Below are 19,289 nucleotides of genomic sequence, written 5' to 3' on the forward strand. Positions count from 1 at the left end.
AATTACTTATCGACGAATGTTTGTCGCTCAATTTATAAGTTAAATTTCGAACTTATAAACTGATAAGTTAAATGTTAGTAACGACGTACTTTTGTCAACTTAGTTTGATTTTTCATTTTTTTTATTAATTTTTATGTTAAAATTTATGTTTGTAAATGTTATTTAAATTTAAAATTTCACGAATTAAGAGAATTGTATTTGAAAATTATTTGTTTTAGTTCATTGAAGTAAAAAAAACTGACTTATAAGTAGATATCCAAACACTTATATAACTTATAAGTTTTTATCTATTTATCACTTATAAGTTACTTATGCATTTTAAGTCATAGGTTATTTATTTTAAGATTTCCCAAACAGGCACATATTTTACCATTTTCGATACTGATAGGATATAAAATCCTTGGACACGGGTCTGAGCCGCCTAGTTCAGGTCCAGACAAGTTCAACATCATCCAGGTCCGGCTCCAATTAGGTCCGGCTCAACCTTAACCTGGACCAGGACTTTTTTCGCGGCCCAAGTCTTAGGAAGCCTAACACGTGAGGCATATGTCCAAACGCGTGACAATAACATCTATTATTGATCAATCATGAGAATAATCAAAACACGTGTGAGAGAATCCTTGGAATATTTCTCAGACATTTCCACCTAGACACGTGTAAGACATCCATTCTAGCCAAGTGCCCTCCACTCCCATAACCGACAACTATGATTCAAAGGTACCAACCCTCAAACCCTACCCTTGGGCTATAAATAACCCAATGAGGAAAATTTTTGGGGTTAATTGTTCGCACAAAAATATGCAAGCATACGCGATCACAAGAAGTATAAGATTAAGTTTAGTTCATTCCTGCAGAGATTGGTTTAATTCAGAATATGCACTTATGCAACAATGTATAATTATTATTCACTGCTAAGACAAGTATCAAATTGAGTTTGATTATCTTAAGTAATTATGCTAGAATGAATTAACTACGAGGTTAAAAATCAAGTTACTTATATGAAATAAAACATGAGATTCTAACTTCATTAAATACTTCGTTCAGAGTTTATGCCATTAATTATAGTATGTGATGGTTATGATAACAAATCAAACAACACTAATTTAGTACACACTATCTTTCAATATGTGTACCATATTACTCAGCATCCACAATTCAGATAGAAGTTAGGCACAAACCAATTATGTTTAGACCCTATATGTCTATAAGATTTGAAAACATAACGGTTTAAGAGCAAGTTATCCATTCAGATTACATAGGACAGCGTAAGATGGTTAAAATTACACTACGAATTATGCATGTTAAAACATTCATAAACCTATGCGAGCATGGCAAGTTCTAAACCCCTATATCTACTTTCGCATTCAATAGAGATTAACAATACAACTTAGATGTTAGCTACGCATCCAAGAAGATTAAGCACAACAATACTAGGAAATCAATAATTCATCACACACTGAAAACTTTAGGCTCGTCATCATGGGTTCTGATGAAAACATGATAGTAAAAAGGTTCTGAATACTGCAAGAGAATATTAAAGTATTAAGGTTTAGAAAATAAATCTGAAACAAGCATCCAAAGTATCGCCTAATTAGAAGAATATAAAAGAACGATGTAGAACTAAATCTTCTTCTTCTTAGCTGTCTTGTGTGCTTTTGGTTTTCCAGAGTTCTCCCTTTGTTCCTTGTTGTTTAATTCGTCTCCTTTTCTTTATTTATATGCTCCAGGTTGACTTGGCCGCTCAAAATATCCAAAACGTACTAAAATCAGGATTTTGTCCGCCCGATCTAGCCCGGGCGTGCCTGTATGGAGCCCGGGCGCGCTCTGCTTCTGGAAAATAGGGCGCGGGCGCGCCTAAGTCAAGCGCGGGCGCGCTTGGCTTCTGGAAAATTTATGCAGATTTCTTGTTTCTCGTTCTGATCTTCTCGCAAGCGCTCGCACTTCAATTCCGGATCTCTTACCAACATAAAAGCATATAAAAGTCCATTCATGCCTCCAACTAAAGCCCTGCACATACTCAACACAAAATGTATTAAAAACACCACATACTTGAGGTCAAATCATCAACTTAATCCGATATGAAGCGTTCTAAATGGATCTAAAATCCATTTATCACACCCCCAAACTTAAATCGATACTTGTCCACAAGCATAAACAGACTCGACAACTACTACTACTAATGCATGAATGCAACTAATTGAATGAATGCAAATACATGACAATACAAAGATCCCCTCAGAATAACCATAACCAAATCAATAAGTCCATGTCTCTAGGAATGCAATAAATCTAAACAGAGCTCGACTAAATCCAATGCACTAACTTACAAGCACAGAAGCGTGAGTGTGTGCTTTGTTTATCAAAAATACTCCCAAAACTAGATTAAAACTATATCCTATTCTTCGCCAAAACAATCACAAGTTTATAAGTAGAATGAACGCTAAACACATCACGACTCCAAAACACCTCCATCATCACTGGGTTGGACAAGGATTCATGCTACAACACTGAACACATTAACACAAATACTTATTTGACCATGCAATGGATGAGGCCCCGAAAGACTTATGCAATAATATCCATGTAGCGAGCGTTAGGTTAGCGGATCCCAGATTGAACAAGCCTTAGATCACTAGGCACAAAGTCCCCTGTAACTTAATTGCTCGAGTATTAAAGAGCTCACCCGTGATCAATTCTCCATAAATAGATACTAAAACAATTTTTTTCTTTTTTTTCTCTTTTTTTCTTTTTTTTCTTTCTTTTTTCTTTCTTTTTCATTTCTGGAATGTCTCGCTCCATCTCATCCAACCATAGACTACTCATAAATATGAGCGGCTACTAGCCTTTTGACGCCTAACTTTTATTAACAACTAGCAATAAAATCCCTGGTTTTCCCCAATTTATACTTTAGTGCTCCTTAGTCATTAGGAGAATAACAAACATTCTAAATGTAAACAAGCGATTAAATTCCAACAACCAAACAAGTATGGCCCTGATCTATCCCAAAAGCACCCGATGAGACTTGTGAATAGGTTTTGCTTCTGGACATGCAAGTCAATTCATAAGAACTTAATCATCCCTCTATTCATCATCACTACACCCAAATCAACACTGACCTACCAACCAAAAATAGCTCATCCTACGAGATCATGCTATATGCTATGCAAATGCAACTAAATGGACTCACATAATAAGCATGAACAATTATACAAACAATTTTGGCCCATATGAACAATTATGCAAAATTATGAATGAACTACTACTACACATGCAATATGATTCCTATATGAACACTACTCTACTACTACTAATCCTTAAATTACCTCCCCCAAACTTAAAATATTCAATGACCTCATTAAAGGCAATAATAAGGATAACAAGAGCATACCTAGTTGTCGGCAGGATCACCCTCTTTGGGTGGAGAATCAGGCGGCGGATACACTGTGCTAGCTCCAAAAACTGGCCAATCAACCTCGACACCAGTGACTCGAAATGCAGTACCTAGAGCCTATGCCAAGACCTCTACAAACGGCGGTGAATGTCATGCATGGTATCCATACACCAAATCAACCGTCTGTATAGAACATCACTAAGACCAAACCTATCAACTATATGTTGCGCACAAGAGGACCTAGAAGCTGCCTGATGCGCACGAGAAGAACCCTCAGTAGGCCTGGGAGGATCTGGGCGGCCACCCTCTGAATCATCAATAATATATCCCAACCCCTTCTCATGGGGAAAACCGCCGTCCCATTCCTCCATTCGAGAAATCGTAGAACCATCAATAGGGGCACTCAGCATCTGTAACTGCTCATGCACAGACCACCTAACACCCACAGATGTACACAACTTAGTAATAATAGAGGCATGAGGAATCTCCCCTATCGTCCCCTCTCGCAGAAATCAAAGCATGCTCTGATGAATGACATAACCAAGATCAACATATTCCTCATTTAGAATCCCCCACAAGAGTATGGTGCGGTCCACAGTGATCTCATACGAATGCGAAGAAGGCAGAATATTAGTAAACAGAAATAAATTCCATGCCCTCGCATACCTGTTCATGGCAGAAGCAAGGAAGATAAGCGGCTCATTTGTTCCTACCTTGTATTTCCATTCCGTGCCTGGAACACATAGCTCCTCTAAGATATAGCCCAAATCCAAATCATCCCTTGCGCATCCAATCATCAGCACCCCTAGGCTTCGCAAGTTGATGCAAAATTCGGCGAATAGCAGCAGGCCAGCAATCCACAGTCAAACCCCAAACCACAGAAAATTTATTCTTCTCGGCCTTAGCCATGGCATAAAACTCCTGCATAATGCTCAATGGAACCGCAGATGGTACCTCACAAAAACTCTCCCAACCTTTCTCTGCAATCATCTCCAATAACTTCCCATCTTGAGCCGTAGGCAAGAATCCCCTCTCCTTTGCCACCGGTTTAGACATCAATCGAGCAAATTTCGCTTGTGCCTCCGATGAAGTGAATTTGTTATCACCACCACCCATACTAGAGTCCTCTTCAAAAGAGGGATGAGTACTACTACCTGTATATCTTGCTCTCTTAGGTACCATAATCAAACAAGTGAGTGTGAATTGGGTGTAAGTAGTGTATGTAGAGCTAGGGTTTGTATGTATATATGATGGATGTGTATATAGAGATGTGAATATGTAGGAGGGATATATATATAGGGGTTGAGTTATAAAGGCTGTAGAATAATGGGTAGGGTTAGGGTAAAATTCGAGTAGGAGTAGGCTGTTTTTTTTGAATTTTTCTATTTTTTAGAGAACAAGCGCGGGCGCGCTTGGGTAGGGTGTGGGCACGCCTAGCTTCTGTAAAACAAATCTCATTTTTTTAAGCAAAGATACTTCAGAATGCGTGGGTTACCTCCCACGAAGCGCATGTTTTACGTCTTTAGCTTGACGTGAAATTTTGAATTCAGGTCATAGCAAGAATGGGGATCACCGCCTCACGGTTCACTGTATCACCATAGTAATGCTTTAACATCTGACCATTAACCTTGAATGCTTGGTCCGGATGCTTATAAAAAACCTCCACTGCACCATGTGGAATTACAGTCTTAACTATGAACGGACCTGACCACCTTGACTTAAGTTTTCCTGGAAAAAGTCTGAGACGAGAATTGAAAAATAGGACTTGCTGACCAGGCATAAATGACTTGTGCGCTAACCTCCTATCATGCCATCTCTTGACCTTCTCCTTGTATAACTTGTTGTTCTCATAAGCCTGTAGACGAAACTCATCGAGTTCATTAATTTGAAGCATTCTCTTTTCTCCAACCGCCGACATATCAAGATTTAGCTTCTTCAAATCCCAGTACGCTTTATGTTCTAACTCAGCAGGCAGATGAAATGCCTTACCATACACCAACTGGAAAGGAGACATTCCTAGAGGAGTCTTGAATGTTGTTCTATAGGCCCACACAACTTCATCTAGCTTCAATGGCCAATCCTTCTTTGACAGACTCACAACCTTCTCCAAGATTCGCTTGATCTCTCGATTAGAGACTTCAGCCTGTCCATTAGTTTGAGGATGATAAGTTGTGGCAACATGATGATTCACACGATACCTGTGACGCCCTCCAAACCCGGGGTCTAGATGTGGGGGTCACTCGCCAATAAACTAAAATAAAATAATTACAGCGGAATAATAAAATAAATACGACCCCTTTACCTGCACTGGATCGATCACAGGTTATAGTATGGAACAGGCACTACTACAAATCAAGTGTTATTACAAACCATAGTCTAATTAGTTTTACAACTTATTCAAATTTTATTACAAACCTCTAGACTAATTAAGTATCCCAAACTGTCTACCTGGAAACACACCAACTATTTACAAACACATAACCTCTGGTCAGACCTGGAACTTAAGCTTGCCCTGGCCTAGCTGAAAGAATCAAGATAAGAAACAAGTATGAGCGAAAGAAATGCTCAGCAAGTAGTAAATAGCTTATGATTTGGAATAACAACAGTATATCTGATGAACAAAACCAACTACAATAACTGAACAGTATCAAAACTGATATAAATTTGATAATAAACAACATTTGCAATATATTATGTTTTGGGATTGGAATCCTCGAACGACGGTGTGTTGCCGCCGGTGATCAGCCGCGGAGCAACACCGGTATGCCGAAGCATATCCAACTAAACAAAGGTACCCAAGGCACATATCGGCCTAGCAAGGTGTTATATCCCGTATAACACATAGCTCACACTGGACCGCCGCCACGGCCTCTTACGCAACCATCCAACCCATAAAAACAATTTTCCGTCAATGGAGTCGAATCAAATGACATCCTTAACCACATAACTCCCCATTTCTCATGGTCCGGAGTTTTCTCAACAACCAATGGCGAAATAACCAGAACAATTAGTTATTCGCTAATCTCAATTCAAAGCTTCACTGTATAGAGTAAGTTATAGCGAAATGTAAAATATTTAATTATTCTGAACTTAGAATAGTAGAGAAATTGAAAGAATAAAGTTCAGAGTCAATATCGATTGAATGATAAATGAAGATATAGGTACTTGCATAATATAATTCAAAATAAACGTCACTTGAACAATAAGTGAAGTTAGGGATACTTGCCTGGTATGCTCAATAACATCTTATTTTAACTCTGTTTCTATCTGCTGGCTACTATCTCCGTCTAACACTTGACTGCGCTCCTTGCTACTTGATTCTATAAACAAAAGGACTATCTTAATTGACAGATCTAAACTCAATCGACGTAACTATACGTCTTGACATCTACCCGATCGTTTATAACTAGCATGACATTTTAAAATTATAACAGATAGCATGTATATCACGTAACACGTAATCATGGCATTTATATAACACGTACTCACATATTTTATGTAACACATAAGTCAAATCATTAAGGGGTACGTCTCAGTGCGTTCAGAATGAAAATCAGTTCAATATTAGCATTTACCGATCAAATACCGACTTAAGCTAATACACAAATCAAATGAGATTGCAATATAAAAGAAATTAGGTCTTAAAAGTATTTTTATTGGAAGCGCAATATTTTTCTGAGTCTGTACGCGTTCGTTTCGTATTAAACGGACGAACGGTTTAATTATTATGAATAAAATAAGAAATAAATAGATTTAAATCAATTAATAATAATATTAATTGATTTTTAAATACCAAAATATAATTTTTAAAACCTTAAAATAATTTTTAGAAATTATTCGAATTAATTATAAATAATTTACATTTATTTAACTATTTATAAATGAAATTAACTGATTAAATGATTTTTAATCAATTAATTGAATTCATAAATAATTAACTAAAATAATTTATAAATAATTAAATCAAATTAAATTTTTGAAAATAATAAAAGAAAATAATTTTAGGAATTTAAAATAATTAAGAAAATAATTTTTAGAATTTAAAATAATTATTAAATGATTTTTGAAATTAAATAAATGATTTTCAAAAATAGAAAATGAATTTTTTTTAAAATAAATAAAACAGAAAATCCCACAACAAGTTTTGAAGCTGGGTTTTGGGAAATAAGGATCAAAACCGGGTCATGGTATTGGGTTTTCGGGTCCTGCAAGAACCCTAACCGGGTCGGGTCAAAACCCGCCGGAAACTGGGGTTAAACCCAGAATCCGGTAGGTTCTGCCGGACTCCGGCCAGCCCAAGAACACTCTGGTTCATCCTGATTTCGAGGCCAAACAAGCCTAATTCGTTCTATAATAGGATTATCAACCCAGCAACCATAACCCTTCCCCAGTTCATCTTCCCCGGCCATTAAACAGTTAAAATCCGGCGAACTCGTCGGTTTTCCGGCGAGCTGCCCAGCAACCACCAAACTCAACATCATATAACTAAAAACGAAGCTTGTAATCACAGTAATCCATTCATGTATTCACCAACATCAAATCATCAACAAAAATAACGGAAAATTTAATCGAAAATTCGACTTCCCAAATTGAATTCGAACTACCAATCTAAGTAATCGTTTGATACGTTTATATATACAAATAAGTTCAAAATCATCTCAGGAATCTATTTAAACTATCAAATCAAACAGAAAATCATCACAGATGAAGTACCCAATTCGAGTTCATATCGACGAAAATGAAAATCGCAAAATACCCAACCTTAGGTTGATATTCTGGTACCGAATTGAAGAGGAAACTCAGGGCTTTGATATGGGATCAATATCGGAACGAACGGATCAGAAATCAGTAGTCAATCAGTCGATTTGGCTCAAGAACGAACCCTAGAACCCTAAATCCCCAATTTTGATTTTTCCTAAATTTTGGTTTTATTTTTAATAATTTCTAAAATAAAAATAAATAAAATACAATAAATCTGCTATTTATACTTATAACAAATTATATCCCTAAAATTATTTAAGGGTGTTTTTATACCTAAATTACAATAATTAAGCCCCAAAATAATAATTACGGGGAATAATTTTAAAATTGATAAAATATAAAATTAATGTCAAAATTTCCCAAAAATTGCGAATAATTCGAAAATACAAAAATAATGGGTATTTGAAATACGAATAATTTTATAAAAATGAAAACGCGGATTTTGTGGGGTTTGATGTCCCGGTGGGGTCCCGGTCCGTTGATTTTTTTTGAAAAACGGAAACGATCCCTAAATTACCAGAAAATCCCGAAAACACGTAAAATACAATCAAACACGTATAAAATCAAATAAAACAGGTATCCTAATGAAGATGCTGATAATTACGCGTCCCGATTGCAGATAGATTCATATAATTGCAGTTTAAGCATATTTTAATCAACCGAAAAATTTTCTGGCCCGTACAGAGACATACATAACAGTTATAACATCTCATATCATAGCAACAATTACTTTAAATTTATAAAACACACAATATTTATTTATTTAACATATAATATTCACATAATTTTTCCGGATATTACATCCTTCCCCCCTTAACAGGATTCTGTCCTCAGAATCAGCCTAGGAAAACAAATGAGGATATTTGGATCGCATTTCGCTTTCTAACTCCCAGGTCGACTCTTCAACCTTGGGATTTCTCCACAAGACTCGCACTAAAGATACAGACTTATTCCTAAGTACTCTTTCTTTCTTATCTAAAATTTGCACTGGTTGCTCTACAAAAGACAAATCTGGCTGGATCTCTATTGGCTCGTATTCTATCACATGATTCGAATCAGGCAAATAACGCTTCAACATTGACACGTGGAACACGTTGTGAATATGCTGCATGTGAGGGGGTAACGCTAACTCGTAAGCAACCTTTCCCACACGCTTCAAAATCTCAAAAGGGCCAACATAACGCGGACTCAGCTTTCCTTTCTTCCCAAATCTTGATAAACCTTTCCAAGGAGAAACTTTTAATAGCACTGCTTCACCAACTTCAAATTCCATATCTTTTCTGGTAGGATCAGCATATTTGCGTTGACGATCTTGAGCTGCTGTTAATCTTTTCCGAATGAGTTCTATTTTCTCCTTCATCTGTTGAATCAATTCTGGACCCAAAATCTTTCTTTCACCAACTTCTTCCCAACATATTGGAGATCTGCATCTTCTCCCGTACAAAGCTTCGTAAGGCGGCATTCCAATACTGGCATGATAGCTGTTGTTGTAGGAGAATTCAACTAATGGCAAATGCTCGTCCCAACTACCTTCAAAATCTAGTGTACATACCCTTAGCATATCTTCAATAGTCTGAATCGTTCTTTCACTTTGACCGTCTGTCTGCGGATGATACGCGGTACTCATGTTCAGCTTCGTTCCGAGACAATCTTGAAAACTTCTCCAAAATCTTGAGTTAAATTGAGGATCTCTGTCTGAAACTATGGATACTGGAACTCCGTGTCTTGTCACAATTTCTTTAAGATATAACCGTACCAATTTATCCATTGAGAATCTCTCGTTGATAGGAAGAAAATGCGCTGACTTCGTCAATCTGTCGATAATAACCCAAATAGCATCATGATTCGCCCTGGTCCTCGGTAATCCAACTACGAAATCCATCGCTATATGCTCCCATTTCCATTCTGGAATGTCCAATGGTTGTATCAGTCCACTGGGCCTTTGATGTTCCGCTTTGACTCGCTGGCAAGTGTAACACTTACTTACCCATTCTGCAATTTCCTTCTTCATGCTTGGCCACCAAAAGTTTTCTCTTAAGTCTCTGTACATCTTCGTACTCCCGGGATGAATTGAATATCTAGAGTTGTGAGCGTCTCGAAGAATTTCATCTTTCAGCTCGGCTATGTTGGGTATCCATATTCTGGAAGAAAATCTTAATATCCCTTTATCATCCTTTTGACTCCCTATTTCTTCTCCTGTCAAACTGTCTCGTTCATGGCTCATTACTTCTTCCTGACATCTTCTTATCTTCTCTAATAATTCTGGTTGAAAAGACATTACACACAATACCTCTGTAGATATACTTGGAATGCTGACCTCTATTTCTAGCTTCTCAAATTCCCTGATCAATTCCTCTGATGAAATTATCATGTTTAACCTTTCTTTTCTGCTCAGAGCGTCGGCCACCACATTTGCTTTGCCTGGATGATAGTTAATAGTACAGTCGTAATCCTTGATTAGTTCTAGCCATCTCCTCTGCCTCATGTTCAATTCCTTCTGGGTAAAGATATATTTCAAACTCTTGTGGTCTGTGTAGATCTCGCACTTTTCCCCATAAAGATAATGCCTCCAAATCTTCAATGCAAATACTATAGCTGCCAATTCCAGATCATGCGTTGGATACTTCTCTTCGTGTGGTTGCAACTGTCTTGAAGCGTAAGCTATTACCTTGTCATGCTGCATCAAAACACATCCTAATCCTTTGTACGACGCGTCACTGTAGATCACAAAATTTCCTTGTTCATCTGGCAAGACTAGCACTGGAGAAGATACTAATCTATTCTTTAATTCCTGGAAACTTTCTTCGCACTTCTCATCCCATTCAAATTTCTGATTCTTCCTGGTAAGCTTTGTCAATGGCGTAGCTATCTTTGTAAAATCTTGCACAAATCTTCTGTAGTAACCTGCCAATCCCATGAAACTTCTTACTTCCGTTGGTGTTTTTGGCCTCTCCCAGTTGATTACGGCTTCAATCTTTGCTGGATCCACTTCCACTCCTTTATTGCTAATCACGTGCCCAAGAAATCGTACTTCTTTTAACCAAAATTCACACTTGGAAAACTTTGCGTATAACTTCTCCTGTCGCAGTATCTCCAGAACTATCCTCAAATGTTCTACATGCTCCTCTTCTGTTTTGGAATAGATCAAGATGTCGTCTATAAACACGATCACGAATTTATCCAAATACTTTTTAAATACTCGATTCATCAGATCCATGAAAGCTGCTGGTGCGTTAGTTAATCCAAATGCCATTACTAAAAACTCATAATGCCCATATCTGGTTCTAAATGCGGTCTTCGGAATGTCTTCAGGCTTGATCTTTAGTTGATGATATCCGGATCTTAAATCAATCTTAGAAAACCATACAACGCCTCTCAATTGGTCAAACAAATCATCGATCCTTGGTAACGGATACTTGTTCTTAATGGTTAGCTTATTCAGTTCTCGATAGTCGATACACAATCGCATACTCCCATCCTTCTTTTTGACAAACAGTACTGGTGCGCCCCATGGGGATACACTGGGTCTTATCACTCCTTTCTCTAAAAGATCTTGCAGCTGAGTTGCCAATTCTTTCATCTCCACTGGTGCCATCCGGTACGGGGCTTTAGAAACTGGTTCTGTTCCGGGTGCTAGATCAATTGCAAACTCAATTTCTCTGTCGGGAGGTAATCCTGGTAGATCGTCTGGAAAGACATCTGAAAATTCGTTGACAATTGGAATCACTTCTAGTGTTGGAACTTCCTTACTGGTGTCTATCACATGGGCCAAATATGCTTCACAATTCTGACGCAATAACTTCTTCACTTGAGCGATCGTTAAGAACTTCTTCTCTTGCTTATTTCCTCGGAATATCACCTTCTTCTTATTATCCAAGGTCTGAAGTCTCACTTTCCTATTCTTACAATCAATCTGGGCGTTATTTTCTGACAACCAATCCATTCCTAAAATAACATCAAATTCTCCCAACTTAAAAGGTATTAAGTCGGCATAGAAATGATGTCCTCCTATCTTAATATCGCACCTCGGGCACACTCGGTCGACGAAAACTTGATTCTTATTAGCTAGCTCTATCATTAATGCTTGTTCTAACAATTTAACTTCACAATGCAGTTTATCGACAAAACTTTGAGAAATAAATGACCTTGTAGCTCCAGAGTCAAATAGAACTTTAGCATCTACGGAATTGACTGGAAGCGTACCTGCCACCACGTCTGAACTCTGAACAGCATCCTTCATAGTCATATTGAATGTCCTAGCCTTTGGCTGGTCCTTTGTTGGTGGTCCTTCAATCCTTGGCACATTAGCAGTTGGTTCAATTGTCTGGCAGTCCCTGGAAATATGCCCCATCTTTCCACATTTAAAGCATACTGTCCCTGATCTCTGAGCTGTAGTCTGACTTCGACACTCATTAGCATAGTGTCCCTTCTGATTGCACTTATAACACAACACATTAGCCTTACAAATCCCAAAATGCCTTCTACCACAAAATTTGCACTCTGACACAGGTGGACGATTGGGTCTCTGCTGATTTGAATTCTGAAAACGATTGCCTTGTCCTCCATTTCCTGATTGTGGTCTCTTGAATCCCACATTCCTATTACCCTGAAATCCTGGCCTTTTGTTGAAACGGCCCTGAAAATTACTTGACTGCTGACCTCCCTCTGAGGTTTCCATTTTCCTTTTCTTCCCATCATTTCCTTTCTGAGACATATCACTCCTACTCTCAATCACCATTGCCTTCTGAACCATTGCCACATATGAAGTCAACTCAAACATGGCCACTCTGTCCTGAATCCAAAACTTCAATCCCTGTTCGAATCTTCTTGCTTTCTTTTCATCTGTATCAACCTGGTCTGGCACGAACCTTGCTAACTCAGTAAACTTAGCCTCGTACTCAGCCACAGTAAGATCACCCTGGGTCAGATTCAAGAACTTAATCTCCATTTGATTCTTCATATACCTCGGGAAATACTTCTCCAGGAACAACTCTGTGAATCTCTCCCAAGTTATAAACTCACCTCCTTCCAATGCTCGCGTGGATTCCCACCAATAGTTCACCTCGCCCTTCAAAAAGTAACTTGCAAACTTGGTCTTCTGCTCAGTTCCTGCTCCGACTAATTCAAAAGCCTTTTCCATTTCCTTGAGCCATGCATTGGCTTCCACAGGATCAGCACTTCCCTTGAACTCAGGTGGCTTCACTGCTTGAAACTGCTTAAAAGTCACTGTAGGTGGTGCTGCTGCTTGCTGCTGTTGTTGATGTTGTTGCTGTTGTTGCTGCTGCGTAAGATGTAACATCTGCTGCTGCATCAGTCCCAACATCTGGATAATCGCTGGATCTGTACGACTCTCGGTATGATCCTCTCCTGAATTATTCCTTTTCTTTGGAGCCATTATTCTGGTAAGAGAACAAGCAACATATATAATAATCTGTCAAGCATTGTGTCAAATATGTAGCAATTCCTTAGCATATTAAAGTTGGCAAACAATATCTCTTCCTTGAATATCATAAACTTGCTACCATATTAACACAAGCGACATGATTATCACATAATCCTGCTTATTATCTCGAGAATAATAACATAAAGAAAATTTACTCCGAATTATCCAAACCTTTTAAATCCTTGATCGAAATCTTAACTAAACCAACAAAATAGCAGGGCAATGACACAAGGCCTAAAGCTAAACGCAAAACAGGAAACCTAAACAACTTAACTATAACCCAGCCCAATATCCTAAATTTAATCCTATAAAAGCTAAATATACGCGCCTATCTTATGTGATCTTCCTATGACTCATCTATGACAATCCTACACCTGTTTCAGTGACCATAACCTGTAGCTCTGATACCAACCTGTGATGCCCTCCAAACCCGGGGTCTAGATGTGGGGGTCACTCGCCAATAAACTAAAATAAAATAATCACAGCGGAATAATAAAATAAATACGACCCCTTTACCTGCACTGGATCGATCACAGGTTATAGTATGGAACAAGCACTACTACAAATCAAGTGTTATTACAAACCATAGTCTAATTAGTTTTACAACTTATTCAAATTTTATTACAAACCTCTAGACTAATTAAGTATCCCAAACTGTCTACCTGGAAACACACCAACTATTTACAAACACATAACCTCTGGTCAGACCTGGAACTTAAGCTTGCCCTGGCCTAGCTGAAAGAATCAAGATAAGAAACAAGTATGAGCGAAAGAAATGCTCAGCAAGTAGTAAATAGCTTATGATTTGGAATAACAACAGTATATCTGATGAACAAAACCAACTACAATAACTGAACAGTATCAAAACTGATATAAATTTGATAATAAACAACATTTGCAATATATTATGTTTTGGGATTGGAATCCTCGAACGACGGTGTGTTGCCGCCGGTGATCAGCCGCGGAGCAACACCGGTATGCCGAAGCATATCCAACTAAACAAAGGTACCCAAGGCACATATCGGCCTAGCAATGTGTTATATCCCGTATAACACATAGCTCACACTGGACCGCCGCCACGGCCTCTTACGCAACCATCCAACCCATAAAAACAATTTTCCGTCAATGGAGTCGAATCAAATGACATCCTTAACCACATAACTCCCCATTTCTCATGGTCCGGAGTTTTCTCAACAACCAATGGCGAAATAACCAGAACAATTAGTTATTCGCTAATCTCAATTCAAAGCTTCACTGTATAGAGTAAGTTATAGCGAAATGTAAAATATTTAATTATTCTGAACTTAGAATAGTAGAGAAATTGAAAGAATAAAGTTCAGAGTCAATATCGATTGAATGATAAATGAAGATATAGGTACTTGCATAATATAATTCAAAATAAACGTCACTTGAACAATAAGTGAAGTTAGGGATACTTGCCTGGTATGCTCAATAACCTCTTATTTTAACTCTGTTTCTATCTGCTGGCTACTATCTCCGTCTAACACTTGACTGCGCTCCTTGCTACTTGATTCTATAAACAAAAGGACTATCTTAATTGACAGATCTAAACTCAAACGACGTAACTATACGTCTTGACATCTACCCGATCGTTTACAACTAGCATGGCATTTTAAAATTATAACAGATAGCATGTATATCACGTAACACGTAATCATGGCATTTATATAACACGTACTCACATATTTTATGTAACACATAAGTCAAATCATTAAGGGGTACGTCTCAGTGCGTTCAGAATGAAAATCAGTTCAATATTAGCATTTACCGATCAAATACCGACTTAAGCTGATACACAAATCAAATGAGATTGCAATATAAAAGAAATTAGGTCTTAAAAGTATTTTTATTGGAAGCGCAATATTTTTCTGAGTCTGTACGCGTTCGTTTCGTATTAAACGGACGAACGGTTTAATTATTATGAATAAAATAAGAAATAAATAGATTTAAATCAATTAATAATAATATTAATTGATTTTTAAATACCAAAATATAATTTTTAAAACCTTAAAATAATTTTTAGAAATTATTCGAATTAATTATAAATAATTTACATTTATTTAACTATTTATAAATGAAATTAACTGATTAAATGATTTTTAATCAATTAATTGAATTCATAAATAATTAACTAAAATAATTTATAAATAATTAAATCAAATTAAATTTTTGAAAATAATAAAAGAAAATAATTTTAGGAATTTAAAATAATTAAGAAAATAATTTTTAGAATTTAAAATAATTATTAAATGATTTTTGAAATTAAATAAATGATTTTCAAAAATAGAAAATGATTTTTTTTTAAAATAAATAAAACAGAAAATCCCACAACAAGTTTTGAAGCTGGGTTTTGGGAAATAAGGATCAAAACCGGGTCAGGGTATTGGGTTTTCGGGTCCTGCAAGAACCCTAACCGGGTCGGGTCAAAACCTGCCGGAAACTGGGGTTAAACCCAGAATCCGGTAGGTTCTGCCGGACTCCGGCCAGCCCAAGAACACTCTAGTTCATCCTGATTTCGAGGCCAAACAAGCCTAATTCGTTCTATAATAGGATTATCAACCCAGCAACCATAACCCTTCCCCAGTTCATCTTCCCCGGCCATTAAACAGTTAAAATCCGGCGAACTCGTCGGTTTTCCGGCGAGCTGCCCAGCAACCACCAAACTCAACATCATATAACTAAAAACGAAGCTTGTAATCACAGTAATCCATTCATGTATTCACCAACATCAAATCATCAACAAAAATAACGGAAAATTTAATCGAAAATTCGACTTCCCAAATTGAATTCGAACTACCAATCTAAGTAATCGTTTGATACGTTTATATATACAAATAAGTTCAAAATCATCTCAGGAATCTATTTAAACTATCAAATCAAACAGAAAATCATCACAGATGAAGTACCCAATTCGAGTTCATATCGACGAAAATGAAAATCGCAAAATACCCAACCTTAGGTTGATATTCTGGTACCGAATTGAAGAGGAAACTCAGGGCTTTGATATGGGATCAATATCGGAACGAACGGATCAGAAATCAGTAGTCAATCAGTCGATTTGGCTCAAGAACGAACCCTAGAACCCTAAATCCCCAATTTTGATTTTTCCTAAATTTTGGTTTTATTTTTAATAATTTCTAAAATAAAAATAAATAAAATACAATAAATCTGCTATTTATACTTATAACAAATTATATCCCTAAAATTATTTAAGGGTGTTTTTATACCTAAATTACAATAATTAAGCCCCAAAATAATAATTACGGGGAATAATTTTAAAATTGATAAAATATAAAATTAATGTCAAAATTTCCCAAAAATTGCGAATAATTCGAAAATACAAAAATAATGGGTATTTGAAATACGAATAATTTTATAAAAATGAAAACGCGGATTTTGTGGGGTTTGATGTCCCGGTGGGGTCCCGGTCCGTTGATTTTTTTTGAAAAACGGAAACGATCCCTAAATTACCAAAAAATCCCGAAAACACGTAAAATACAATCAAACACGTATAAAATCAAATAAAATAGGTATCCTAATGAAGATGCTGATAATTACGCGTCCCGATTGCAGATAGATTCATATAATTGCAGTTTAAGCATATTTTAATCAACCGAAAAATTTTCTGGCCCGTACAGAGACATACATAACAGTTATAACATCTCATATCATAGCAACAATTACTTTAAATTTATAAAACACACAATATTTATTTATTTAACATATAATATTCACATAATTTTTCCGGATATTACAATACCTTTCCATTAATGTAGTAAATTTGCAATTACAGAAATGTGATCCCTTATCCTAATTATTATTATGAAGAAAATATATCACCACCTTAGCATCGTTGGTTGGCAAAGCTTTAACCTCAACCCATTTAGACACATAGTCCACGCCAAAAGAATATATTGATTGTTACATGATAAGATAAATGGTCTCATGAAGTCTATTTCCCACACATCAAAAATCTCAACTTCCAGAAGCACATTAAGAGGCATCTCGTCTCTCTTAGACATATTTCCAACCCGTTGACAGCGATCACATCTCAACACGAACTGATGAGCATCTTTAAACAAAGTTGGCCAGAAAAATCCCACCTAAAAAATACGGACAACTGTCTTCTCTCCTCCATAATGACCACCATACGTAGTGGCATGATAATCTCGCAAAATACCCTCCATTTCACTATACGGAATGCACCTTCTGATTATCTAATCTGCCCCCTGTCTGAACAAGAACGACTCGTCCCATCGATACCACTTCACTTCATGTAAAAATTTCTTCCTTTGAGAATAAGAAAATTATGAGGGAATAACATTACTCACAAGATAGTTCACAATATCTACAAACCATGGTTCTTCTTCTTGCACCCCAAAAAGTTGCTCATCAGGAAAATTTTTATTGATTAACGTGTTATCTTAATGAAGCTTTACCTTGATCTTCCAAACGTGATAGATGATCCGCTACCTAGTTTTCTGTACCTTTCCTGTCTTTGATTTCCAACTCAAATTCCTAAAGCAAGAGAATCCATCAAATCAATCGAGGTTTTAAATCTTTCTCCGAGACCAGATATCTAATAGCAGCATGATTAGTGTAAACCGTCACTTTTGTCCCAAGCAAGTAAGATCTGAATTTCTCGAACCCGTAGACAATTGCTAAAAGCTCCTTCTCCGTAGTAGTGTAATTCAGTTGAGCACCATTGAGGGTTTTACTAGCATTGTAAACCACATGAAAAATGTTCTTCTTTCTTTGACCAAGAACAGCTCCAACTACAAAGTCGTTAGCATCACACATCATCTCGAATGGATCATCCCAATCAGGTGTAGTAATAACAACATCTGTAGTCAAACTCTTTTCAAAGTCTCGAAAGCAACTAAACATTCTTCATCAAACTTGAAGGAAACATCCTTCTCCAATAAATTGCACAAGGGTTTAGAGATTTTAGAGAAGTCTTTAATGAATCGCTGATAAAAACCCGCATGACCAAGAAAACTGCGGATTCCTTTAACTGAGATTGGTGGAGGAATATTTTCAATAACCCCCACATTTGCCTTATCCACTTCCAGCCCTTTGCTAGATACCTTATGCCCAAGAATGATACCCTGTTGCACCATGAAGTGACATTTTTCCCAGTTAAGCACCAGATTGGTCTCAACACACCTTTTTAGCACCAAGCCCAGATTATACAAACACTCATCATAAGAAGACCCAAAAACAAAAAAGTCATCCATGAAAACCTCCATATTAATACCAATCATGTCAGAGAATATGGTCATCATGCATCTATGAAAAGTAGCAGGTGCTCCACAGAGCCCAAAAGAAACTCGACAGAAAGCGAAAGTGCCAAAATGACAAGTAAAAGTGGTCTTCCCCTGATCTTCAGGGGCAATGCAAATCTGATTATAACCTGAGTATCCATCCAGAAGGCAATAATACTCATGACCAACCAACCTTTCAAGCATTTGATCAATGAATGGAAGCGAAAAATGATCCTTCCTGGTGGATTTATTCAGCTTCCGATAATCCATGCATACTCTCCACCATGTGACTGTCCAAGTAGGGATGAGCTCATTAGCCACAACTGTATTGCCTCCTTTCTTGGGCACACACTGCACCGGGCTCACCCATGAACTATCTGAAATAGGATAAATGATCCATGCATCTGGC

At 37.0% G+C, this 19,289-nt stretch overlaps 1 protein-coding gene across 1 annotated transcript; it reads right to left on the reverse strand.

The window, feature by feature from the left end:
- Positions 1–4,937: 4,937 nt before the first annotated feature.
- LOC141719262 (uncharacterized) lies at positions 4,938–17,873 on the reverse strand. Its single transcript, XM_074521637.1, has 6 exons — positions 17,823–17,873; positions 17,490–17,719; positions 16,069–16,294; positions 7,651–7,842; positions 5,096–5,534; positions 4,938–4,978 (listed from the first exon to the last, which is right to left on the reverse strand). The coding sequence occupies exons 1-6, from the start codon at positions 17,871–17,873 to the stop codon at positions 4,938–4,940; spliced, it is 1,179 nt and encodes a 392-aa protein (XP_074377738.1).
- Between the last annotated feature and the right edge of the window lie 1,416 nt (positions 17,874–19,289).

The sequence above is a fragment of the Apium graveolens genome, chromosome 4 (assembly GCF_009905375.1).
Source record: "Apium graveolens cultivar Ventura chromosome 4, ASM990537v1, whole genome shotgun sequence".
In the NCBI taxonomy this organism is placed as follows: Eukaryota; Viridiplantae; Streptophyta; class Magnoliopsida; order Apiales; family Apiaceae; genus Apium; species Apium graveolens.